Here is a 27,700-nt window from a genome sequence, read left to right as displayed (position 1 = left end):
AGCATTGCTGGGTGCTCAGAATCCATGATTTATTGTTATTCATCTACTATTATTAGTGCTAATAATCATACTATCTAACATACTATCATCCTTTAGCCAGGGAGGTGCTATAAATATAACATGCACCTTCTCATTTTATCCGCCCCCTCATTAAACCACCCCCAAATGCCTGTATGATTTCCATTTTCCAGGAGAGCTATGACCTAGGAAGGTTACAACCTAGGAAGCTAGAAAGATTCCTTGAAATATAAATATCTCAAAACAGTATCTCTAAACACAAAAGTCACAGTCCTTTTTTGAAAATTGCTTATCAAAATTATCTTACCTTAAATTTTAATAAATCACTTTTTAAATGCATGACACCGGCTGCAGGTTAAAAATCGTATTCACTTTTGCTGTAATGTACTATTGAAACAGTTTCAGGTTGAAACAGAGAAAAGGATTTTGCCATCTTGTAATTGTTTTTAACTGACACATTCCCTAATTGCTAGGCTTTCTTCTTTTTAAAAATATCTGGGGGTTGGGCTTCCCTGGTGGCACAGTGGTTGAGAGTCCACCTGCCGATGCAGGGGACACGGGTTCGTGCCCCGGTCCGGGAAGATCCCACATGCCACGGAGCGGCTGGGCCCGTGAGCCATGGCCGCTGAGCCTGCGCGTCCGGAGCCTGTGCTCTGCAACGGGAGAGGCCACAACAGTGAGAGGCCTGCATACCGCAAAAAAAAAGAAAAAAAATGACAACTGGATCAGAGTTTAGAGTAGGGGATTGACAATCTAAGGCTTTTGTTTGGAATTTGGATAGCTCTTTTTCACCAACTAGAGCAGGAAGGCTTGTTAAATACACACACACACACACACACACACATACACAGGCACACACGCACACACACACACACACAAACACAGGCACACACAGAGATTATTTGGCTCCAACAGAACATTTCAAATTCCTCAGGTTGTAGTAGGACCCTTAGATTTTATGTTTCTAGCAAGTTCTCAGATGATGCTGATACTAGCTTTTGAGAACCACTGTCCTAAAGGTTACTACCTCCTTCCCCTTTCTCCTGTTCCTCCCTTCATCTTCCCTCCCATTCATCTTTTCCCACCTCTTCCTCTTCAAAATCAATCTTCTCTTCTTCCTCTCTTTTATTCCTTTGCCCTTCCCTCTTTTATTCCTCTGCTCCATCCCTCCCTCCCTTTCAAGATGATATTTGAGGCATCCAGCAGGAACATGTCTAGAAGGACTTGTTTACAGTGTTTATTCAGATAATAATATTTATTGAGCAGCTACAAAGATTCACTCATTCAATCATTCATTCATTCATCTACTCACTCAACAAATATTTGTTGAAACTCCACTGTATGCCAAACTCTGTGCAAGAAGAGCAAGACAGACAAAGACTCTGCCCTAAAGGAATTCTCCATATGGCTAGGGAAGGCAGACTGTATACAAACATATAAATAACTGGATTATTACCAAGTGTCACTAATGTTCAGAATTAAGTAAATGGGTTGCTGAGATGAAGATTGATAACAGCACACTTTTCCCCTATGAGGTCAGAAAGGGCCTGGCCCCATGGGGATGTGTTTAAGCTGAGACCTAAAGATTGGGAGAAAGACAGATACGCAGACCTCCTGGGCAGGAGTGGTCCAAGAAAAGGAAATGGCAGGCACAAAGGCCCTGGGGCAGGAAAGAGTCAGCTTCTTGGGGGTGTCTCCAAAACCTAAACCAGGGCCTGGCACACGGTAGGTGCTCAGTCAATATTTGCTGAATGAATGAGTAAATGAATTATTAGACCCAGGCCACTGGAGCATAGGAGGCAAGCAGGAGAGAGGCATGGAGTAAGCAGGGGCCAGGTCATGAAAGGCCTTTTAGGTCATGAGTGAGGATTTTGAATTAACCAATCAACTTTACCAATCCACTCTCGCTTCAGCCCCCAAACTTCTCTGCACCCAGCTCAAACCCTGATGTAAAGTAATAGCTCTCAAAGTGTGACCCTGGAACCCCTGATGATCGGTTGTATCATTCAACATGTATGTTCATGACATGATAAGAGCCATGCTTTCATCCATGAAATCATAATTAATGAATATATAAATTAGAACAATTATTCATTAATTATTATGACTATTTGTTTAAAAGGCAGCTGTTTAACCAACGGTTTAACATTAGGCACTCATGTCTAACCAAAAGCAGTCCCACCCTTCCCCTGCAGTCTGGGAAAGGTTTCCTAGTGGCAAAGAGAAGAGGTTGTCCCCTGAAAAGTTACAGAGAGGCTGATTCCAAATTCCTGGAATGCAGTAACTTCTAAAGCAAATGTAGTGTCATTACACAGGATAAATAGGTTCAAAAGAAGTTGAGGAATTCCAAACAAAGATGAGAACAAAGAATAAAATGAATCATCTTATTTGTACTTTGTACAGTAGTTTCAAATAAACTCCTCTAGGAAGAGATGTTATCTGGCAGCTTTTCCCAGTCTCTTACTGCCTTGAATCTATTACACATCTCTCTAATTTTTCATATTAATATAAGTGTTTTTAAAACGTAAATCAGCTTTTAAAATGTAATCAGTAAAAACCTGAGTTTAAACTTTCTCTCCTTGTTTCATAGTATATTCATTCCTATAGGTTATTTAGGACCCACTAATTAATTGGGAGCTTTGCTGTGAGCCTTAAGATTCTCCAAAAAAAGAACCAACAGTTATATACCTTTGGGAAAGAAATATCTCTGACTCCCAGTCCTTTCCTTCACAGATTGCTATAATTCTTCATATACATTGGTATCAAAATAGATAAAAAGCACAAGACCCTAAATGTATATGTCTCTCTGATAGATCAAAAATTAAATAATTGTATTTGAAGAAATTGCTCCTTCTTTTTCTAATTCCTATTCCCAGGGTTATTACTAGCAGGTCACTGTTAATAACAGAATTTGGAAGCATCTGAAGAGTGTTATGAGGATATTTTGTTATTGCCTTGTTTGATTAGTCCTCTTCACATTTTGCCTTTTTGTTGCAGTTGCCTCTACTATAAGGCAGTATACTGCATTATAGTCAGACAGTGTATTGGATATCAAATACTATTTTAAAATGAGCTGTCAAGGTATAGTAGGTTGGTAACATGTAGTTTAAAAAAAATATGTGAGAAACCTTGGAGAACTTGAAAAAGACAGGATTTATAGAAGATTTCTGCAAAGGACAGAGGGATATTTAGTGAATTTGGGAAGGAATGTTTCAAATCTGAGGGGCAATCTATGAGAAAAATGTAAAAACCTCTTTGGTTTTTGACAAAGAGAAGGATGGGCAGCAGAAGTTAGGTAAGTGGGACCTATGTGATGGATGAATTTGAAAGAGAGCAAACTGTATGATTTGGATGCAACCTATCACTAGGCAAACTGACAGCACATTAAAGTTTGCAAAGGTGCTTTAACATATGTGATCTTATTCTTCATAACAGCTCTGGGAAGTATTTAGAGTAGATATTATTCCAGTTTTACAGACGAGGAAATCACATTGTCTTCTGCATATAGCCAGAAAAGAAAACGGTAATGTGAAAAAGGAATAAAGCTGAAAAAGACCCCTGTAAAGGCTGGAGGCAGCCTGTAGGATTGCAGTCTCTAAGGGGGAGAGAAGAGGAGTATCTCTGATGATGCCGGAAGGAATGCCAGGCTGTGAAAAGTCATTGAACTTGGGGGCAAAATATGGAGGGCAAAAGTTCTTTGGTAAGACAAGTGACCTGGGCAGAGAAATAAGAAAGATTCCATTTTCCCAGAAATACACACGTGTTTTAGGTTTGAACTTCTTTGAGTGTCTGCTAACTTGAAAAAGAAATTTAAGATCTCTAGTCTGGCTGCAGATTAAAAGCCCATAGAATCTTCGAAGGAGTAGAAACTTCATCTTTCCATTAAAAAAATTTTTTAAAAACACAAGTTTTCTAAAAGAATTGAAATAATTTTCACTTTTTCGTTTTTTTCTGCTTTTCCTCCATGTAGGTACCTTTGATATAGCAGTCAGTAATATAGCTTTATGTATAATCTATTTGAAAAAGAAAAGAATATGCCATCCTTCCCATTGATGTAGCTCAAATATTGTTTTGAAAAATCTCCTCTCTTCCGGCAGTTGTCAGGGATGACACCCAAAGAAAAGCAGTCAAACATTATTAAGGTTGTTGCAATATTTTCCTACTATCACCTATGACCAATTAAACATTTTTGTTCTTCGGTTATCAGGAACTCTTTTAAAATCCATTTTCAGATACATGATCACTCAGGTACTGAGGCAGTTGCTAGAAGTTAGCATAAAGTTAGTGCTAAAAACTAAGTGAATTTCACTTTCTTGTAATATGTGGGAAGCTGAGCCGTCAAGCGTTATTTTCCACAGACGAGAGCTCGTATTGCTTTCTTATATTGCTTGGACAATTATGGATGAAATGACTTTAACTACTGGATGGTCCGTGATGAAACTGCTTTGCTTGTGGGCTGGACGATTGGTGGTGATTATACTTGTTCTTGGTTAGCACCATGTGCGTAAGATTTAGGGAGGGCACAGACCTCTACACAAGAGAAAGGGGAAAGTGAATGGCAGGAAAAAATGAAGGTCAAGTTGACAATGGACACCATCCTTTCGGGGTCTTTTTCTCTTGATGGTGTCAGGGGGATACACGTTGGGACAAATGAATGCTTTGAGGTGAGAAGGGCAAAAGCACTCTAATAAAAGGCTTCAGGAAAGAGTGAGGCGACCTAGAGAAATCTGCTGTGGTCAAGTTTAATCCTGGGAAAAGAGGCCCTGGAGAAAGCAGATGAAGAAGATAGGGAGCGGCAGGCGCAGGGTGTGGAGGGAGGGAGGGGGCGCGGTGCGGAGATGGAAAGTGAGAGGACGCAAGTCTTATTGCGGCTGAGACGGTGGTGTTGAGGACCACGGACTGGGAAAAAGTGAAAGTCGGGCGGGGAGGCGGAGAAGGAGGCAGAGCTCCGCAGACCCGGCCGGGGGACCCCCGGCGGGAGAGGCGGGGGCATCTTGGCCCGCCTCGGGCCCCCTTGGCAGCCTCAGGCGTTGGCTCCTCGGGGCTCCCTCCCTCGCCGGCGCATTGTTCCTTTGCCGGGAGACGAGGAAATTGCCTTTTGATTGCGGAAGTCCGCGGCCGGGGCTCGGGGCGAGGCAGCGCGGGTCAGAATGGCAGCGTGGGAAGGGCGGCGCGCTGCCGGCCCCCGCCGCCTCTCGCGTCCGCAGCCGGCCCGGGGCGGCAGCAACATCAGCGGCGGCGGCGGCGGCCCCCGCGCGTCGTCAGCCCGGAGGCCAGCGCTCTGCGCCCGCGGGGCGCGCTGAGCGCGCGCAACAAGTGGTCCCCGCTCCGCAGGCCGTCGGGGCCGCCCCGCGTCCCAGCCCAGCGGTCGAGTCAGGGGGAACCGCTGAGCGCCATGCGGAGCCATGGAGCCGGGCTGGCCCTGTGGACCGCGCTGAGCCTGCTGCAGGTGAGGGGCCCGAGAAGAGGTCCCCGCGGGCGGAATTTCTTCCTCTCCCTGGGGAAGAATGAGCCATCCTCTTCTGAGCCCCCAGCCAGACTGACAGCTCGTGCCACTGTCAAAGGCAACAAGCCACCTTCTCTTTCCAGCTGCTCCGGAGAAAAAGCAGCTAGGGAGAAGGTGGCCACCCTCCTGGGCTGCGGGCCTCTTCTCTGGCTGGGGGGCCAAAGGATGGATGGGCTCAGGCTGGGGGCCAGGGGTGAGTGGAGCAGTTTGGGCAGCTTGCTACGGACTCGTCTCTGGGCAGGTCTAGACAGCGGGCTTCAGCTGTTGTTCTGCTTCCTTTTCAGACTGGACTGGGGGAGCCAGTGAGATGCAACTTCACCCTGACAGAGTCCAGGGTCTCCAGCCGGTCCGTGTCTCTCCAGTGGAGAACTTTGGCGTCACCCTGTAACTTTAGCCTCATCTGCAGCAGTGACACGTCGGGGGTCGCGTGCTGCCACCCCGTGCGGATAGACAACACCACCTATGGATGTAACCCCAAGGATTTACAAGCGGGAACCATCTATAATTTCAGTATTATGTCTCTGGATGGAGAAGAGAAAACTGTGGTCTTGCAAACAGGTAAAAAGTGACAGGTGCTGTTGGACGGCCAGGCCACTTCCGGCTGAGCCCTGCCTTTTCAAGCTGATGTTTCACTTGAGTTCCAGGCATACAAAATAATAATAATAATAAAGGTAAAAACACCTGTGAAGATAACTATTGACAAAGATTTCTAGTCTCCTCAGATCTGGCCAGAAGCAGCTTGGTTGACTTTCAGAGACTTCCTTAGTGCTGAAAACAGCGGACTAGCCACTTAAACGGGGAGAGCAGCAAAGAGAAACTGTGGGCTGTGGAGGGAATTTGTTAAAGTGATGTGGTTTGAGCTTCCATCGCATTAAATTGTCAAGCCTTGGAATAATTTTAAGTAAATGTTTTTAGAATAAATAATGGAAGTGCAATGATTAGGGATATGACTTTCCTCGACTTAGTTTTATTTTTGGAACCAGGACATAAAATCATCAGGAATAGAGTCACTCTTAGGAGGAAATTAGAAAAGTCCCTTGAGATGAGGGTATGAAAGTTATTTTTTATCACTTGTGTAACTAAAACCACGCCAATATCACAGATCATCTTTTGGTTACTCTGCACCTTAAGTCAATCATTTTCTGTTCACTTTTGGTAAACCCTTCCATGCGTATGTGGTAAGAGTTTGTCTTTCCTGCCTCAGTTTTCTTATCTGTAAAGTGAGAGTGTTAGACTTGGTCATTCAGGTCCAGGTTCCAACCAAGTGCCTACTTAGGTAGGGGCTGCAATGCATGTTACCTCTTTAATCCCCAGAGCCACCCTCAGATGTGCTCGGAATTCTCTAATGACTTTGATGTTTTATGACTTCATTAGTCTTCCTTTTAACGTATTTGTTGCAATAGAGAAGCCTTACTTTCATGGAGAAAGTCAAATTTAACTGAAAAATTCCAGAAGTTAAATTTAGAAATGTGTCGTCCTTGCTATTCTTTCACAGTCAACCTGAACAAAGATCACTTCTTTAGCTATAGTTCTTTGAAGAGGTGAGAGAACAGTCCGTTATCAGGGCAGTTACAGTAAGGTCAGGAAATGTGACTAGGTCCTGGTAATAAGTCAATGAATTGTTCTCTTACTAATTAAGAATGCCCAATTACATCACTGGACTTACTTCAGAGGAATGTTAGATAATTTCTGAGATTTGCAGGAACTTGAATTGAAAAGAGACACCACTTGTTAAGAATGTGGTTGTGTTTTTACAGGGAATCAAAGCGAGACCAAAATCAACCACGTAATTAGAACATTTTTCAGGAGTTTAAGTGACTGGGTTTTTAGTTACAAAGTTCTTGGTTTCTTGGTATGTGAAGATGTGAACACTCAGATTGCTAATAATGTGAAATTTATGACATAGAACTTCCAGATGTGTTCTTTACATTTGATAAAGTGTCTGTATTGAATGGGGCAGAATGATGTTTAAAAACAGGTGAGCCATCAGAAGCTTCTGGGAGAAAAGATGAAGACATTAAGCCAGAATATACTGATTTAACCCAGAGGTTTTACTTTTTTGGAAAAAACATTGATGAAAAAGGACTCACTGTGGGTGTTACTAGTTAGAATATGTTTTGAGTTTAATTATGCATGTAGGTGTTTCAAGTCCAGAGACATTTGTGAAATGTAAGAAATGTTTGCATTTTATTGACTATGTTTAATTTAAAAAAGACTTAGTCAGCATGCCCAATTGTTAGTGTTCAGTGTCTTATCATTTTTCTTAAGGAGTTACTTTTTACAGTACCACAAATATACTTTTCACCACAAATTTTATGAGCTCCATGCCAAATGTGAAGAATGAAATTTGAGCAAAAGTGATGTTTGTATCATAATAATTTTTTCATACTTATTTGTGTGATGGTATAACCCTACTTGAGTTTCTCTCTCTCTCTCTCTCTCTCTATATATATATATATATATATATTTTTTTTTTTTTTTTGGCGGTACGCGGGCCTCTCACTGTTGTGGCCTCTCCCGTTGCGGAGCACAGGCTCCGGACGCGCAGGCTTAGCGGCCATGGCTTACCGGCCTAGCCACTCCGCGGCATGTGGGATCTTCCCGGACCAGGGCACGAACCCGTGTCCCCTGCATCGGCAGGTGGACTCTCAACCACTGTGCCACCAGGGAAGCCCTCTCTATATTTTTTAAATAATTTTATTTAAATAAACTTTTTTAAATTAAGATTTTTTTTTTAATGTTTCAGGGAGAATATTTTTGGTTGGTATTTATTTTTTGTGAGCACTTTTTTTTTTTTTGCTTTCTATATTTTAAGGACATATCTGAGTTTTCTCTTAAGTTAAGAGAAAGTACTAGTATTCCTCTATATTAACTGCTAAGCTACAAAGATGAGTGTCACAAATCATATTTTACTGTTATTAAAGCAGGATCAACTAGTAGCATAATATTAAGTCTGAGATATAACTTCAAACAAAAAAAGTCATTCAAATGTGTTGTGCTTTTCTTATTCCATTATGCCTGTCTTATCAGTATAGAGCAAAATAGAGTGAGAGCAAGGCATGATTTGGCTGGAGATACAACAGTTGCTTAGATTATCTCTGTAATCATTCTGTATCGTTCCAAGTGTGATTTGTCTGGTTGTTTACCCTGGTAAATTATCTAAAATAACATAATGTAGACATGACCTTAAAGATCAAAAATTTCAACTAAATCAGAACTATTTCAGCACCAATCAGTTTTCACTCCAGATTTAAAATCAGAATTGAAAGACCTATGTGGATTCACGTTCAGTCCAGCAAACATTTATCAGGCATGGGTACTGCAGGGAGTTACCCCAGGCAGTGATTGGTGAGCTTATAAAGATGACAAACAAAGCATGGTCTCTGCCCTTGTAGTCTTGTACAGAGGTGACAGAAGGTCAGGATGAAAGTGGTGACAGAGCTTTACCACTTCTTTCTTGGGTGAAGACCTTGCCCTGCCTCTCTCAGGTGTGTTCGGTCATAAATGGTCAATGCAACAACTGTAATAAATTGAAAGCCAAATTATTTAGTTGTGAATTCATCAGAAATAGATTATGAAGGTAACAGATATTGAAGACCTCAACACTTTTGTTAACACTGTGTCCTCAGAGTCTAGAGCAGAGGCTGCAAAGTGGCCCCTGGGGGTGTCTGTGTGTCTAAATAATAGACGCGCTCTGTTTGGCTCACATAATGTTTGTGAAAAATTCAGATTATTTCACCAGCATTGAGCAGAAAATTCACATAAATACCAGATGTATGGATTCTCTTAAAATACTGGAAGATCTGGCAAAACTCGGCCAGGCTGCCTAGAACTCTCTAGAGCTGAGTTGCGGTTTCTCTCTTTTCAGATACAAATTCACTGGAATCCCCCTGGACCACTTCATTTATTTCCTTACCTGAATGTATCCTAAGGACATTTGAGTTTGTTTAAATGAAACTGTAGAGTTTTCATTTAGAAATTTGGGGGGATTTTTATCTTCCCACCAATAAGAAGTAGTCTTTCAGTACCTAAAATGGCATCTAACCCATAGTAGGTGTTCAATAAATATTAACTGGATGGGTAGATGGATGAGTGAATGGGGAGATGAATGGGTGGATCTGTGGATGAATAGGTAGATGATAACAGACAAATATTATCTAATATTAGTACATTAGTAAATAAAATGAAATAGTAGATACATTGGGAAAGAAAATAGAAATGTAGTATTAATAATATACATATATGTATATATACATACTAATAATATGTATATATACATACTAATAATATGTATTAGACAAATATTAGTAAATGTACTTAAAAATACGTAATGTATTTTTAAGTAATGTACTTAAAAATACGATCTATTCTCCTTGGGTTATGGGTAAGTTATGGAGCCCAGGGAAGAAGTCTAGTCATAGAGAACTTTACCTACAGGAAGAATACCTTAGTGGCATATGACTTCTTAGTCAGTTTCAGGTACTTATTAATCAGCCTAGAGCAAAAGGCAAAAAAAAAAAATTTAGTTCTTTATACATGGCTCCTTCCTCTGTCTTTAATTTAAAAAAATTTTAAGAGCTTTAATTACCAAATCACCATATCAGCTATTATTTCCACCTCAAAATGTTGCTTCTTGTATTAGTTTACCAGGGCTTCTGTAACAGAACACCACAGATAGGGTGGCTTAAACAGCAAATTTATTTTCTCACAGTTCTGGAGGCTAGAAGTCCCAGATCAAGTTGTCAGCATGTTTCTTCTGAGGCTTCTCTGATTGGCTTGCAGATGACCACCTCACTATGTCCCCACATGGTCGTCCATCTGTGTTGTCTGTGTCTAATCTTCTTAGGACACCAGTCATATTGGATTGGGGCCCACCCGAAAGATCCCATTTTAACTCAGTTACCTCTTTAGAGGTCTTATCTCCAAATACAGTCACAGTTTGAAGTATTGGTGGTTAAGTCTTCAACATATGAACTTTAGAGAGATGCAATTCAGTCCATAGCACTTACATGGCTTTAAACACAGGCCATTATTTCTCAATAATGTCTGTAAGCTACTGGCATTAAACATTCTTGCAGAATTTGTTATAAAAGCATGTTCTTGGCTTCTACCTCATATATAATGAATTTAGAAAGAGTGGAGCCTAGGGTATCTGATTTTAAACAAATATCAAAGTCAATCAATGCACACTGAAGTTTAAGAGCTGTTGACTTCGTTTTTCTATTATTCATTGGCATTAAGATTTTGGTACCATTCCTTTTTATGCCTGGTTAAATCTGTAATGCCTAGGAATATTTGTTGTCTTTCCCAGGAAGAAAATAATATTTTCTAATATTTGTCTTGTGCTTTTATAGTATGTAAAATACTTTCACCTACCTTGTTTAGTAGGTAAGAGTATAAAATATATATTATACTGACCATATATTGTTTAATTATAGCCACATGGCAATCCTGTGGAGGGAGTATCGTGAAGGCACAGGTGGTTAAGAGTTGAGTTCTGAAAGCAGCGGCCTCCATCACTTACCAACCAAGTTGCCTTGAACAAGTTCCTCACCTCTTTTAATCTATAAAATAGGGACAATAATAAAGACAATGCTCACTTCCTAGGGTCGTTTTGAGGTTTTAATTGATTCATACATAAATTCTAGGACAGTCTTTGTCACATACTAAGTGTGTAGTAAGTTTCCTATTATTACTTTCAGATTGGAGATGAGATTGACATTCATAAGAATTAACTAATCACAAATCCATAGAGCTAATAATATATGGTAGACCTAGACCTTGAACCCAGATTTACTGGCCCCAACTCCAATTCTTTCCACTACTCTGTAGAATGGACATAACTTTTAAGTTGGTTTTTGTTCTTTCAGATTACATATGATAGTTTGTTGTTACTTTTCAATTCAACTTTTAAAAAGAAAAAATATATTATGAAATACTTTAAATCTATAGTTACTTAGCCTACGCAACGGTAGAATAATGATTAAATGTGTGTTAGTGTGCTGAAATAATATTGATTTTGATTGTGTTGAACTTCTGGTGATGGACTTCAGTATTTAGGAATCAGCCATTTGCAGTATAGTTATTTCAGGAATTCTAAGATCAAGCTGAGCTCTGTATAGGGAATCAACCAACCTAGTTCTCTGCACTTGACTTTTTGTGTGTTTGGAAGCTTCTTCCGTTTGTCTGACTTCTGTAGGTGGGCCTGGCATTCTACAGATTAGCAAGAAATAAAATCTAATTTGTCCAGACAGAATGGAAGAAAATTTGTTGCACCTTCCATTCCTGGACACCAATTCCCTGGAATCCCCCTGGGGGTTAAAGGATAATACTGACGACTTTCTGACCTTGTAGGAGAGGTCAAACCCATTCTAAATGTATGAATGTGTATAAACAAAGATGAATCTATGCAACTAAAATTAACATGGTAGGTATACATACAGATTTCCAGGGATTTGGGGTTTTGATTTTGTTTTTCTTCCTCTAGATGGAAAAGTTCAAACACATAAAAAGTAAACAGAATAGTATAAGGAACGAGCATGTACTCATCACCTACCTTCAACAGTTACCAACTGACAGACAATCATGTTTCATCTATATCCTCACCCACTCCCCCACCGCATATCATTTTGACACAGTCCAAGTCATCATTTAATTTCATTTATAAATATTTCAGGATGCATTTCTGAATGTTAAGCATTATTTTTAACATAACGACAATATCAGTATCGTACCTAACATTGACAGTAATTCCTTAGTATCTAGATGTCCAGGTTCGGCAGCACACGTCAAGCGACAGCTCATGAATTTCTACATGAGAGCGGCTTCTAGGCAACAGTCTGGAAGAGGAGGCCAAAGGATTTCCCTTTGTACTGCATTTATGTAGCATTTAAATAATATTGAGAAAACCTCAAATGGTTCTTGTTTGTTTGTTTGGCTGCACTACGTGACTTGCAGGATCTTAGTTCCTGGACCAGGGATCGAACCCGGGGCCCCATAAGTGAGAACTCCAAGTCCTAACTACTGGACCACCAGGGAATTCCCAAGAAAACCTCTATGGTTAATATCAAAGAGAGGAGGAGTAGGGCTGCCGAAGGATGACGGCATGAGGGTGTTAAAGTCTCTGCCTGCTGTCATTGTCCCCTCCGTGCTGACGTGGTTCTCTAATACTCGACAGAAGTGAGCTTTTCAGTGCTTTTGCATATTCAGCATTGGTGCTGACCTGTGTTACCCTTAACAGCAAGAACAGCTGCAATACTCACACCAACAGCCATTTACTGAGGCCCCACCATGCGCCAGGGCTGCACTTCACACTTTGGCTCCATTACCTCTTAACACTTACAACTCTGTAAAGTAAGTATTGTTAGTCCCATTTTACAGATGAGGAAACTTAGCCTCGGGGAGGTTAAGCAATTTGCCTAAAGTCACTGTTTGAAGTGATAGTGTTGAGATTTGAACCAGGTTTAGTCTGACGTCAAAGTCAGCCTCCCTGATAAGTTACCTTTGTGTTTACCTTTTTCACATATGTCTTAAATGCCTGAGTAAACTGTAGATTCTCAGAAGCCAAGTATGATGACCCATAAAATAACATGGCATTCCTCCCTCGTGTTAATCATGATGCAAATGATTGTCAAAGCTGCTTTAATTGCGATGCTGTTAAAACTTTGAAAGTTCCTCACTACCTGAACTTTATATTTGGTGTATAAAGTTGATAAATGAAATGCATGTTAATCTGATATATTAGCATAATATAGTATATCATCTCATAAGTCAGAAAGCTACTATAGTCAAACAGCAACAATTACAAAAATAAAAGAAAATTACATCTCTATAAATCTATTTAATTAACTACAGATTGCGGGCAATTGCTTTCTTGTTTTCTCCTTCTGCCCATTTTAAAAAACCTGCACCAAGGAATGGTTTGTGGCTTTTCCCCCACCCTTACCCTGGTTTCCATGAGAAAATAAGCAATTAGTTTATAGGAATAGTTGATGTTCACTCCATTTTATACAGAGTGCTACATAAATGCAGCTTCCAGTCTCCTAGCCACCCTGCTTTTAACTAGAATTGTATCCTAATTCCTGTAAAGGTACAGAAATTGAATCTGTAATCCATAAAAAATTGATCTCTTGTCCTGGAGTTAGTGCTGAAAGATAAGGTGTGTTTTGGAGAGGTGGGTGGAGGATAATATCCTGGTTGAGGAGACCTTGAGTTCCTATGGAGAAACTTAGACTTTATCTCATGAAAAGTTCTTGGTGCTCCCTAGGGGATGAGGATGGCAGATGGGAGAGATACAAAGCGGTTATTCGGCAGTAGTGGAAAAAAGACAGAAAATAAGGCAGACACCCAGAAAACTCAGAGTAATCCAGACACAAGGTGATGGAACACCAGGCTAAGGCAGTAAGATTAGGGGGAAAAAAGAAACGGAGAAGAAAAACATTAGTTTTAAAAAATCAATGGAACTTTCCTGGCGGCAGGATTAGATTTAGCTATTATTAGTGTTGTTATTCATTTACCTACGCTACACTATCCAAACCATCAAATGAAAGTCCTGTAAATTTGTCTGTTATTTTTCATAGAGATCTGGTTTGGTTTTTTTGTTGTTATACTGACTGTGCGACTCATGACATCATTTTCCACCCTGGGACAACTAAGGTGTGATAGAAAAGATCTCTCGACTTGGAGTCAAGTGTTAGAAGCTCAGCTGAATTACTTGTTACCTATGTGATGTAAATGAGTCACTTAATGCCTCTGACCCTTATTACAACTAAGAAAACACATTGTAAACGATCAGATCCTACACAGATATGTTGTGCGCTATTACGACTTCAAAAAAAGTTTTTGGCACTAACTTATGGATTCCCTACTCTCTTGTTGTAAGGCTAAGTTTATTTCCAAAATAAATACTATCATTTTGAATTCTAAACACTCTGCAAATTCCTATAGCAGTAGATAATAATGTTTTAATGACCATACAAAAGAATTTTTAAAGCAAATATCACTTCCATTTTATACATATGGGTGTCTCCCTCTTCTTAAGTCAGATTTTTTTAAAAGGGAGAAAAGGAAGAATCCATTTTGGTTCAGGAATTTAGCTAAACTTTATCAGAAAAAGTGGGTTGACAGCAAACCTACGTATGAAATTCTGGGGCTTCCTGATACTGGTAGATTCATTGAAATACAGCAGCTGAATGCTATGGAATTTTGCATTTGGCATTCAATATTCCAGATCCTTCTGGAAATAAATACAAACAAAGAGGTCTTAAATTGATGGCTAATGATCAATTTTGATATATTGATTGAGATTAAATTATTGATTTATGGTTTTCAACAGTTCTCAAAGCTTATAATACTTCACTGGTTACTGTATGTATGAGAGCAGTGGGTGGGAAAACCAGAAAGGCTATAAATGTACACGTGTGCATTGACGTCTCCAGCCACCAGCATAAATTATGTAAGTCAAGTAGGGTTTTCCAATTACATATGACCTGTCACACGATCAGAAGATTACAGACCTGTAACTAGATTTTCAAATAGCATTAAAACTCTCTCTTTCATATATCTATCTAGATATCTAGATAGGTAGATGATAGGTAGGTAGGTAGGTAGATAAATAGATAGATAGATGGTAGATGAAAATAGCACCCTGATGGAAGTATCTAATTTATTTCTAATAAAATACTGAAAACTTTTTTTTAATACAGCAGAGTTTTCCTTGGGCTTAGTTAGATTGAAACAAAGTCTGAAAACTACTGAACTCCTGCCGCATGCATAGCAATAGTGGACCACTGCCAGCAAAGGGCTTTATCACAGCATAAATGGGATTTTAAGTGTTTGTTTCCAGTGCAGGTTCTTGCAGCCCAGGCACTTCCCAATCTCATTGTTCCTTTGTTCTAGCGGATGTACAAAGGATTGACTGTTTTGTTTTCTGGCTCAGAGAGATTAGATAAAGTCCGCATTTCTGAACTTCACCCTCTAGGCACGCAACCTTAAAATTCATTTTCTATAGATCATATTTTGCAGATTATATATGTTTAGATTATACCGATCATGAGAGAGATCATTTTCTTTAACCTTTATCTGGCTGGGTTGTGCATGTAAGTGATAGTATTGATCCCTTTTGACCAATCACTGGAAAGCAGCTGTCCCTCTCATCCTTGTCCTTAAAATGCCTCTTCCTCAAAAATGTGTCACCTCAGTTGGCTATGACAAGGTTGCTCTTGAGTTTCTCTGGCTATTAGAATCGCATGGTAACAAGAAAACTTGCTGTGAGGGGAAATTATGTCCTTTCCTTTTATGATGACGTCCTTAATTATAGAGTGTTATGTAGGATAGAAAATTTAAATAATATTGCCGCGCACACACACACACACACACAAACACACACACACAAAAACCCATAGTGTTTTTCCTCAAGAACCCATAAATGAAAATCATCTTGGGAATTTTTTTTTTATTTTATCTTAAGGGTTAGAATGTTAGTTCATGGGAATAAACTGATAAGATTTTTCCAAGTGTTTTTTTGAAGAAGAAGAAGAAGGCAATTAAAGCTATTATCAGTTTAGTTTCCCAAAAAATGGTATTCCATTTTTGCCTCCATTTTGTCAGTGATTCAGAGGAAGTTTCTTTTTATGATCATGTAGACAGAATAAGTTGATATTACGGAGTGCCCACTGTGTACCATGTAAGGTCTCCTCTATATCTTGTTACTCCTCCAAACATCCAAGAATATAAGTACTATTATTATACTCCCCAGACAGAGGGGGGGAATGGAGGCTTAGAAGGTTAAGTAACTTCCCCAAGTTACTGACACATGAGGGAGCTGCAATTTGAATTGAGTTCTGACTCCAAAGCCCATGCTCTCTGCCACTTCACCTCCCTGCCTCTATGACAAGATCATCCCAATTATAGGCGGAATACTAATACTAGCTAACATTGAACACTCACTGTGTGCCAGATGCTGTTCTGAGTGCTCTAGATAAAATACTCAACTTAATCTCCATAACAATTCTACTGAAAAGATAGCGTTGTTATCAGCATTGCACAGAGGAGACTGCTGAGGCACGAGGAGGTTAAGGAATTGCTACCCAGCTACAAAGTGGGAGACCCGGATTCAAGCCCAGGCCACCAGACTCTAGAGCCTACACTCTTCAGGTGAACCTGTGCTCTAGGATATAAACCACACAACCTGATCCTCTAAGCTCACCTGTGCTTTGGGCTCTCAAAGTTTCTGTCTTGGCTTGGCCTTATCTAGCCTACGTATGGAGTCTATAGGTGACCCGTAGTCTACTGAGCTGTCTGGCTATAATATGCCTTCTGAATATAGAATAAGATTACCTTGTTCCTATTTGTACTAATGTTAGTCACAAGTGAAGACTTTCTTAAAACATATACTGTTCTAAGTAGATGCTAGAGTTCCTCAATTTCTTTCATGAGTAAGATATAATTTACCAGGAGGTAAAGAACTGAGATCTCTATAGCCATGTCACTAAAACATCTAACCTGACTCTTGAAATTTAGTCTCCATTATCTTGATCTCACTTTCTAGACCAAGAACCACATAGGACTTCTGAAAATTACTCATATGTAAATGTCAACGTTTCTACTCCCAACATTCAGGGTAGGGAGAGCCTTATTTCTCGGATGGTCCCACTGCATCATCTGCTCACTAAATGTCATAGATTTAGCTCCTAACCTAGAGACGTGCTATTCATCCTATTTCAAGCTCTACAGTGAAGATTCAATACATGGGAAACAGGACTTCTCAAATTGACCCATGGCTTTGAGAATTGAAACTAAGTAAACAGCCAGGTACAGGACTAACCCACCTGCTCTGGGAGCTCTGGCAGCTCCAAAATGTCCCAGAACTCAAGTTTAGAAAATCTAGGGACATAGGGAATCCCAGTTGTTGGGAGAATTCATTTTGGTGAGCACACCTCGCCTAGGCTCATAATCAGGTCTGTATCTTTCATGGTTTTCTGATATCTAAAAACAGCCCAAAGTTTTGTATACATAACCCCCCCAAACCCCACAACCTAAAAAGGGGAAAGTTTAGTACAAATACACATTTTAAAATTATTTCTTAATATCTGTATTTTCTGTTGAGATTTTCAGTATTTATCCAGGCAGAGCCTGGATGTTTGTCAATGTTTGAAAAGTGCAAAACTTGCAAGCCAAAGAAAATATAACCTTGCTTGGATTTCCAAGCTCAGAGCTGTCGTAACAAAAAAAAAGGTTTATTAGAAAAAAAAGGAGCTTATATGACTAGTAGCCAAGGTGGATTTCTTTTTTAAGTAAAATAGTAAGTTTAGGAGTGGCATAAAATGCCCATTTGTATCATGAGCTGCAGATTCTTAGAGTTTTGAAGGAAAATGTATCTGGATTACAGCAAGGTAAGCGTGTATCTGCAAAGTTCTTCAAGCCACCTTCTCTTTTTTGTTTTTTGCTCTGCAGATCCTTTACCTCCTGCTAGGTTGGAAGTCAATAAAGAGAAAAGTACTTCCACCAGTTTGCATGTCTGGTGGGCTCCTTCTTCCGGGAAAGTCACCTGGTATGAGGTGCAGTTACTTGATGATAACCAAAAGACACAGGGGGCCCAAATTCAAGAAAGAACTTCACAGAATGAATATACATTTTTTAACCTCACTGCTGGTAGTAAATACAAAATTGCCGTCACAGCTGTTTCTGGGGATAAACGTTCCTCTACAATTTATGCCAATGGATCAACAGGTAAGACCTGTTTACGGATAGTTGCGTATTTAATAGTCTATGATTCTTTTGAAATTATATTACATTCAGGAAATGGGAGTAAGAATGCCCCAAGATCAACAATAAATAGATAGGTGGATAGATAGGTAGGTAGGTAGATAGATAGATAGACAGAGAGACAAATAAATACTGTTTGATACAGAGGAAAGACTGGACTGGAAACAAGGAGGTGGGGTTGTGCTGCTAGCTTGCTGGGTGATTTTGAACAAGTCATGGAACTTCTCTGGGACTGGAACTTTCTCCAAAATGAGGAAGATGTTTCCTAATGGCCCTTCTAACTCAAATGTTAGGCAACAGGATTTTCTGCCTCATTTTCTGAGTTTGTGCAAAATAAAAATTATTTTTTAAATGTTTTCCCTCCCCTGTATATTCTTCTCTTAACATCAAGTCATGGTGTTTCCTGAATATTCCTATGTTTGGAACCAGTCTTTTCTTGCACCCATACATCCCGATATCAATGATACATTACCATTTCCTTCCATAACTTACTTTCTTATCATTCACTCTCCCCTCATTTTCTCTCCTGCTCTGTTGCTCTCTTTCCATTTTTCAACGTCTACAGTTCTTTCCTTTCTCTTTTCCCTTTACCGCTATGCCACATCATACTTCATTGACAAAATCTACCTTGATACCTGTTAAGTGGGGGAGACAGATAAACTATGATGTAGCTTTAGGCTGTGGACTTTGAAAAGAGCATTAATCCAGGTTCCAATAAAATTTCAAGAGTGCTATTTTCATTCGTTATTACACAAGTTAGATGTACAGAGAAGCATAAATGGATGTGTGGTTTCAAATGAAACGTGTCTATACCTTCTATAAGGAAATTATGAATGACAGTTTGGAAATGCATTGTATCCCACTAGTGCCATCTCCAGTGGAAGATATTGGTATTTCAGCGAAAACGAATTCTCTCCTGATTTCCTGGTCACGTGGCTCTGGGAACGTGGAAAGATACCAGCTGATACTAATGGATAAAGGAATTCTAGTTCATAGTTTTGCCGTGGACAAAGCTACTACTTCCTATGCTTTTCATGGACTGATACCTGGTCACCTCTATAATGTCACCATTGTTACCGAGGCTGCAGGGCTGCAAAACTACAGATGGAAACCAGCCAGGACAAGTAAGTGTCCCTAGCTATTCTGAACAAGAATAAAACTCAAATCAAGGAAATGTTTAATAAACAAGATTTATTAAATTATTTGGATAATGGTAGTATAGGACAAATTGAAATGCATATGTTGTAGAAGACCTTAATATGTATCCACTTTTCTACTTAGAGAAAGAGGGATTCCCTTTCATTCTAAAGTTTAGGCTCGTCCTTGACAACCTTGTGAAATAGCAGAGTTAATCACTGATATAATCTTAGCTTCTCATTTTAGTTAAGGATTCCTACTTCCTTCGCTTAAACAGGCATCATCCCCTGCCTTTGTGACATCACTCACAATGAACCAGGATTACTCTTCTCAGTGCTATACAAAGACCTACTCTTAGGTCTTTGTATAAAGAAACAGCCATTGCCCAAACCCTCTATCCAACAAAACAGCTCCTGAGACCCAATTCTATAGAACCTGTTCTCATAGCCTAACATAGCCAGAAAACTAATCTGTGCTAAGTTTTAATGAATCATTTATATACATATTATTCATTCATTAGTTCATTAAATCAATATTTATTAGGTGTAAACTATATACCAGACATTGTGGATATAACAATGTCCAGGAGAGACAAAGTCTTTCCCCTCATGGAGCTTACATTCAAGTGCATTCTAATGCTTCTGGTGGGTCTAATGTGTTAATAAATCCCCTCCTTTGGGAAGCTATGTAATTTTAAGAGAAACTCTAAAATATGTAGTGCCTTAGACATTACTCTAGGGAGGAGAGTTCCTAAAATAATAGGTTGGTGGGAAAGATATTTGGGGACACCTATATATTTGCATACCTTTCGTATCACACCTCAAAGATATATATATATATATATATATATATATATATATTCCCAACAAAAATGTACCATATATTTTAAGAATTATTTATGTATATCAAGAGCAAATTGCACTTCTAACTGGCATATGCAAAAGCAATGTGCCACGCCCATTATTTTAATGAAACATTGTGAATTTATATTATGCCATTAGTGAGGCCCAAAATTATAGCATAAGCAAAAGGTAGAAAATATATTCACCAAAGTGTCTCTCCTTTGTAATCATTTTCCTCTGATGAAATAATGACACAACTCCTAAGCTTTAACTTTATCATGATTCAATATGAAAAAGAAACTATTTTCAGCACAAAAAAATTTATGATGGCCAATCAGTCAACCAATCTATTTATTATGTACTTGCTATTATTAAATACATAAAGACAGGAAGAAATTAGGCAGATGACATTCTTTGAGGATTCCACTTAAAGATTTTCAGAACTGGAAAAGACCATTTTAAGTTTTTTTGATCAAGCCATCATGAGGCAGTAAGGACCCCTAGGCTTAGTAAGATAGACAGAGCTGCCCAGGGTTGCCCAGCCAACCAATGGCCAAGTCTGAGGCAGAATCTAGGCTCCTGACTGCCATGTTTGTCCTCTGTCCACTAGCCAGACAACCTTTCTTTGGTTTTGCAGTATTATTTTTACCCTGTGAAGTTGTTTTCTTCAGAGCAGGGAGTATGGCTTGTAGAGATTAAGACACAGGTCGAAATTTGGCCATAAGAGTGGTATGATATCCTGAGTTAAAGTCTCTTTCCCTTTCTTCCTAATTAGCCCCCATGGAAGTCTCAAATCTGAAGGTGACAAATGATGGCACTTTGACCTCTTTAAAAGTCAAGTGGCAAAGACCTTCTGGAAATGTGGATTTCTATAACATTACACTGTCTCACCAAGGGACCATCAAAGAATCCAGAATATTAGCACCCCAGATTACTGAAACTCAATTTAAAGACTTAGCCCCTGGACGACTTTATCAAGTCACCATCAGCTGTGTCTCTGGTGAATTATCTGCTCATAAGATGGCAGTGGGCAGAACAGGTGAGTCTAAGGCTCCAGAAATTCCTTCGTTGGCTCAAATCACTCTCTGACCCACCTTAGAACAGGATAAGTTAGAAGGAAAATCCCTTTCCCAACCTGGGAAGTATGGTCTACATGACTCACGGTGTCTATGGGCCAGGCCCCGCTATACAGAGTCAAGCGAGGGTTAATTGCATTCGTCTGATTATTTAAGCAAATGTATTTGGATTGATGCCCTGTGCTATTTCATGTCACACCACTTAAGTAGCATAAATGAATTAGCATTGCTACTAATGAATAAAACATTTCTGATCAACTCTTATAATGAAGGCCAGTTAGCACTTACCCATGTTTCCCATAAATTATTTTATTTATGTCACCAAACATTTATCCAGTGCCTTCTTCCTGTAAATTACCATATTATGAGCTTTGAGAGTTATTAAGACGGCAGAGTTCAGCACACTACACCCTTCAGCCAAATATGGCCTGTGACCTGTTTTTGTATAGCCCCAAACTAAGGGTGCTTTTTACATTTTTAAAGAGTTTTTTTAAAAAGAAAGAAAACGAAAGAAAACTATGATGCAGAGACCATATGTGGCCCAAGAAGCCTGAAATATTTACTTTGCCGACCCTCGATTTTAAGGAAGTTACATTTTAATCACACAAATGTAGAATACACACACACACACACACAAAATAAAATACACACACACACACGAAATAAAAATATTATATTTTAATAATGGTAATGATACTGATATTTCCATGGATCAGGCACTGACTAAACAGTTTACACCATTATTTCATTCAGTTCTCACCAAAACCACAAGAGAGGTCCTGATATTATCACCAGTTTATAGATAATTCGAAGAGGTCAAATAACATGTCCATAGTCATCCAGCCAATAAGTGGTGGGGTTTAAACCAGGCTGTCCTATTCCAGAGTCCATTGTCTGTGCTATTGGAGATCCCAAGTAAGAGCCATATATATGGTCAGAAAGAAAAGAGAAACAAACTCTCTTTCAGAAGATCAGTAAAGACTTCTGGGAGGAAATGGCCTTTAACTGGTACTTTAAAAATATGAAGCTCTTGGCAAGTTGAGAGGGAAAAGAGGGAAGGGCATTTGAGGTGGAAGGAATAACACAAGCAAAGGCACCGAGGCGGAAGAGACCAGGAGACTTACAGGTCTACAGAACGTGAAACTGGAGGCCAGCATTCAAGAGTGGGGAACGAGGGAGGGGGGCTGCAGGGAGTAGTCAGAGTGAAGACTGGCAGGATATGGGGTCTGATTTGGGAGGGCTACAAACACCACACCAAGGACTTGATGTTTTATTCTGTAGTTAATGGAGAAACCTTAAATGTTTTTGAGCAAAGAATAATAAGATCAGAGTTGTATTGCAAGGAGATTAATCTTTTCCGTTGGAAGAGAGGCATGTTTTGTGACCACAACATCCAGGGTCTCTTCCAAAAGATGCCACATCCATCACTGTCACCATCATTATATGCAACATCAGTGTTGTCTCTAGGGCTGGTATGCAATCAGAAAAACACAGCGTTTGTATCACTAGGTTATTAACACTGTTACAGAAGATCACATTACTGATATATTACTAAAATGATTTTAACATGCATTTCTCGAGTGTCCAATGGCTCCAGAATGCTCATTTGCAATTCACAGACATCAGGAGGGGATAGAAATGGGGGTTTTGTTTTGTTTTTCAATATCTTTATTGGGGTATAATTGCTTTACAATGGTGTGTTAGTTTCTGCTGTATAACAAAGTGAATCAGCTATACATATACATATATACCCATATCTCCCCTCTTGAGTCTCCCTCCCACCCTCCCTATCCCACCCCTCTAGGTGGACACAAAGCAGAGCTGATCTCCCTGTGCTATGCGGCTGCTTCCCACTAGCTATCTAGTTTACATTTGGTAGTGTATATATGTCCATGCCATTCGCTCACTTCGTCCCAGCTTACCCTTCCCCCTTCCTGCGTCCTCAAGGCCATTCGATAGAAATGTTTTGAATTGCAGCTATTAGGTCTCTTATCTACTGTTGCCCATGAAAAGTGAAGGAGCATCCTTACTTTTGGATTTTAGTATCTCCTTTTGACATCATTTCACTGTTTAGTTCCAGAGGAAGTTGGAGACCTGGAGGCAAACAGCAATGGTTCTACAAGGTCCCTGGTGGTGAGCTGGTCGCCCCCTGCTGGAGACTGGGAGCAGTACCGTATCCTGCTCTTGAATGATTCTTCGGTGCTGCTCAACACCACCGTGGGAAAGGAGGAAACACACTACGTCATACGTGATGTGGGGCTCATACCGGGAAGACAGTATGAGGTCGAAGTCACTGTTGAGAGCGGAAATCTGAAGAATTCTAAGCGTTGCCATGGCAGGACAGGTAAGCAAATATCAAGGTGTTAATGACTGATGGAACCTTAATTCGGTCCTTCTTCCAAGTAAGCCAGGTAACCGTCAATGTCATATCCCAGGGTTCCCTGTATTTGAGACATTATAGACTGACAAACTGAAATAGGTTGGTAATGTTTAATTTTGTCAAATTAGAGTATTAGAAATCACTTCCACTAATAGGTTCATTGTTTTTGAAAAGAAAGACCTTTCTAACACCAAAAGAACAGGAAGGAAACAATCTGAGAGAATCCTCCCCACAAAGTAGATAATTGATAACCTTTTGCTGGTGATCAGTGTTAGAGAACCACTGCCTTGACCCACTGTTGACTAATGGGGGATTTTCAGGTACCGAGGAAGAGTTGTTAAAGTGGAGAGGAATATATTCAGATTCTAGGGCAGAGGAGAGGGAGGCTACTGAGACATGGGTTTTGGTATTCTTGCTGTCACCATTATACTGTAATTCCTTGGGCAAGTCACAACCTCTCTGAGTCCATTTCCTCAACTTTCAAATAAGAGAGTTGACCTACTAAACTCAACATTTCTATGAAAATCCCTGTGACATGGAATGCTGCATACTTGGAGTGAAATTCAAATATATTCTCTTTTAGTCTTGCCTGATAATAAGGAAATAACTACACTGACGCAATGTTCTTAGAAGAACGTCAAAGAAATGGACCAAGAAATGTCTTTAGCTTGCCCTTGTGTCTTCCAGTTACCTCTTCATTTTCCAAATATTAATATCTGCTGGACGATGATCAAAAATAAATGACCCAGTAAAGTATTTTCCAAGAGTATTCTTTTGAGTCCTTATTTCTGGTTATGTTACACGAACAAAGTTTTTTTGTGATTAGCTTTTTTTTCCTAAATGCTCAGAAGCATTCAGAAGAGAAATGCTCAACTAGAACACTCCTGTGGATGGAAGAGAAAAGATCTCTAAAGAATACTGGAGTGTATCCAAGTTGATCAATGACCCGAATGTCCATTGCTTTTTCCCCAGTCCCCCTGGCCGTCCTTCAGCTTCGTGTCAAACACGCCAATGAAACCTCACTGGGTGTCATGTGGCAGACCCCTGCAGCAGAATGGGAGAAATACATCATTTCACTAATCGACAGAGACCTTTTACTCATCCACAAGTTGCTCCCCAAAGATGCCAAAGAATTCACTTTTACTGACCTGGTGCCTGGACGAAAATACATAGCTACAGTCAGCAGTATTAGTGGAGACCTAAAAAATTCATCTTCAACCAAAGGAAGAACAGGTAACATTTTTTATAAATTTTAGGCTTTAAAAGTATCCTGTCTGCTGAATTGTCTAACATTCAACTTATAAATGTTCATTAAAGGGCTGTTCTGTACTGGGCATTGTATACATTTTTTTTTTCATGTTTTCCATGTATTTGATCTCTGGGCTATAGTCTGGATAATTTCCTCAGCTCTTAGTTTTAGTTCATTAGTTCTATCTAATCTATCTTTCTTTAATTCTATCTAATCTATTTTAAAATCCACCCACTGAGTTTTAAAATTTAATTGTTATGTTCTTCACTGTTAAACATATTCTTTGGTTCTCTTCCAAATATGTTTAGTATTCTGTTGCTCTTTCCATTCTCCTCCTTTATTGCTATAAGCAAATTAATGATTTTTATTTTCATTCTGTCTGATCAGTATAATATCTGAAATATTCAGGAGTTCAGTGCTGTTGTTTACTGAGTTTTCTGCCTTTTGCTCATGGTGCTTACTGCCTTAAATGTTTGTGATGTTTTATTCTAAACTCATATACCTTGGGATTTTATTCTGTGGGAATTCTTTGGGGCCTTTCTTGAAGGTGGGTTTCAGAAAGAATTTTCTTTTCACTTGATTCTTTCAGGTGCACAGGATTTCTATCAACCCAGACCTATTTCAATCTAAATTGTCAACTTGAGGTTTTTTGATCACCCAGGGTTTTATGAATTTGGGTTGCAAACTCACTGAAGCCATCCTGACATTATGCATTCTCAGTGGAAATTTTTTCTTCTCCACCTAGTATTAAGGAGGCTGCAGTATATGGGGAATAGAGAGGAAATATTTATTTCACTTACGCTTAGAATATAAAGTTTCAGGATCCAACATTTTGCAGAGTCACCTATGAGGTTCCTCACCCTGGGAAAGTCCTATTCATAGCTCTTGCAAAGCTATAAAATCAAAGCTTAAATTTATGTTTGAAAGATGCCCTCATGGTGACAGTCTGCTTCAGTGATCCAGTTACCTCTCTGTCACTTTCTTACAGGTCTCTGAGAATTCCTTACATTCTTGACAACTCATTCATGCATTTACATTTTTATGTTTTATCCAACATGTGCAGTTGCGTGTATTGGGGGGATTTTCATGGTTTGTGCCAGCAATGAAAGTCCAAGGCATTGTTTTAGACTTAAGATCATTTTCATTATTCCCACCACTCATATTGCTGTGTCATATGGTAAGTGAACGTTTAACTTTGTAAGAAACTACCAAGCTGCTTTCCAAAGTGGTTGTAAAATTTTACATTCCCACCAGCAATGTATGATATTTCCAGTTCCTCCGTATTCTCAGCAGCACTTGGTATTTTCAGTTTGTTTGGCTTTTTAAATTTGAGCCATTCTAATAAATGTGTAGAGGTATCTCATGTGATTTTAATTTGCCTTTTCTTAATGACTAATGGTTTCAAGCATTTTTTTCATATGCTTATTTACCATCCACTTATCTTTTTGTGGAAGAAGATATTTTCAAATGTTTTGCCCATTTTTTAATAGGGTTCTTTGTTTCTTATCATTGAGTTTTGAGAATTCTTTATTCCAGAATAAGTCCTTTGTCAAAAATGTGTGTTGAAACGTTTTCTCTCAGTCTATGACTTGTCTTTTTATTTTATTGAAGTATAGTTGATTTACAGTATTATATTAGTTTCAGGTGTACAGCATTGTGATTCAGCATTTCTATGGAATATACTCCATTAAAAGTTATTATAAGATAATGGCTATAATTCCCTATGTTATACAATATATCCTTGTTGCTTACCTATTTTATATGTAGTAGTTTGTATCTCTTAATCCCATACCCCTAAGTTACCTCTCTACCTTTTCCTCATCCCTTTGGTAACCACTAGTTTGTCCTCTATATCTGTGAGTCTGTTTCTGTTTTGCACACACACTCATTTGTATTATTTTTTAGATTCCACATATAAGTGATATCATACAGTATTTGTCTTTCTCCGTCTGACTTATTTCACTAAGCATAATATTCTCTAGGTACATCCACATTGCTGCAAATGGCAGAATTTCATTCTTTTACATGGCTGAGTAATATTGCATTGTGTATATATACCACATTTTCTTTTTTTGTTGTTGTTTTTTAACAATGGCATGGACTTGGACTGCATTCATTAACAGTATTTTCAAAGGTAAATTGTCTTTTATTTTTTAAATAAATTTATTTATTTTACTTATTTATTTTTGGCTGCTTTGGGCCTTCATTGCTGCACCTGGGCTGTCTGTAGTTGCAGTGAGTGGGGGCTACTCTTCATTGCACTGCATGTGCTTCTCATTGCGGTGGCTTCTCTTGTTGTGGAGCGCGGCTCTACGCGTGCAGGCTTCAGTAGTTGTGGCACACGGGCTCAGTAGTTGTGGCTCGTGGGCTCTAGAGTGCAGGCTCAGTAGTTGTGGTGCATGGGCTTAGTTGCTCTGTGGCATACGGGATCTTCCCTGACCAGGGATCGAACCTGTGTCCCCTGCACTGGCAGGCAGATTCTTAACCACTGCACCACCAGGGAAGTCCTTATACCACATTTTCTTTATCCATTCGTCTGTTGATGGGCACTTGGGTTGCTTCCATATCTTGGCTATTGTAAATAGTGCTGCTATGAATATTGGGGTGCATGTATCTTTTCAAATTAGTGTTTTCATTTTTTCCAGATATATACCCAGGAGTGGAATTACTGGATCATATGGGAGTTCTATTTTTAGTTTTTTTTGTTTTTTTTTTTGCGGTACGCGG

General features: G+C 39.3%; 1 protein-coding gene across 3 annotated transcripts in view; it reads left to right on the top strand.

Annotated features, from left to right (window-relative positions):
• The window catches only part of PTPRB (protein tyrosine phosphatase receptor type B), a 112,269-nt gene that overhangs the window by 21,688 nt on the left and 62,881 nt on the right, over positions 1–27,700 (top strand). The window contains exons 1-7 of one of the 3 annotated variants that reach the window (XM_082850511.1): positions 5,409–5,467; positions 5,809–6,082; positions 17,978–18,253; positions 19,156–19,413; positions 21,044–21,307; positions 23,419–23,688; positions 24,697–24,957. In XM_082850511.1, the coding sequence (XP_082706637.1) occupies positions 5,414–5,467; positions 5,809–6,082; positions 17,978–18,253; positions 19,156–19,413; positions 21,044–21,307; positions 23,419–23,688; positions 24,697–24,957 (1,657 nt within the window). In that variant the 5' untranslated portion in view covers positions 5,409–5,413. Of the gene's footprint in view, positions 1–5,408; positions 5,468–5,808; positions 6,083–17,977; positions 18,254–19,155; positions 19,414–21,043; positions 21,308–23,418; positions 23,689–24,696; positions 24,958–27,700 lie in introns of those variants that run through there. The other 2 variants (XM_082850509.1, XM_082850510.1) reach the window with 2 other exon arrangements.

Source organism: Leucopleurus acutus (genome assembly GCF_964270905.1).
Source record: "Leucopleurus acutus genome assembly, chromosome: 11".
Taxonomy (NCBI): Eukaryota; Metazoa; Chordata; class Mammalia; order Artiodactyla; family Delphinidae; genus Leucopleurus; species Leucopleurus acutus.
Note: the sequence above shows the minus strand (reverse complement) of the source record. Positions and strands in the feature narration are given on the sequence as shown.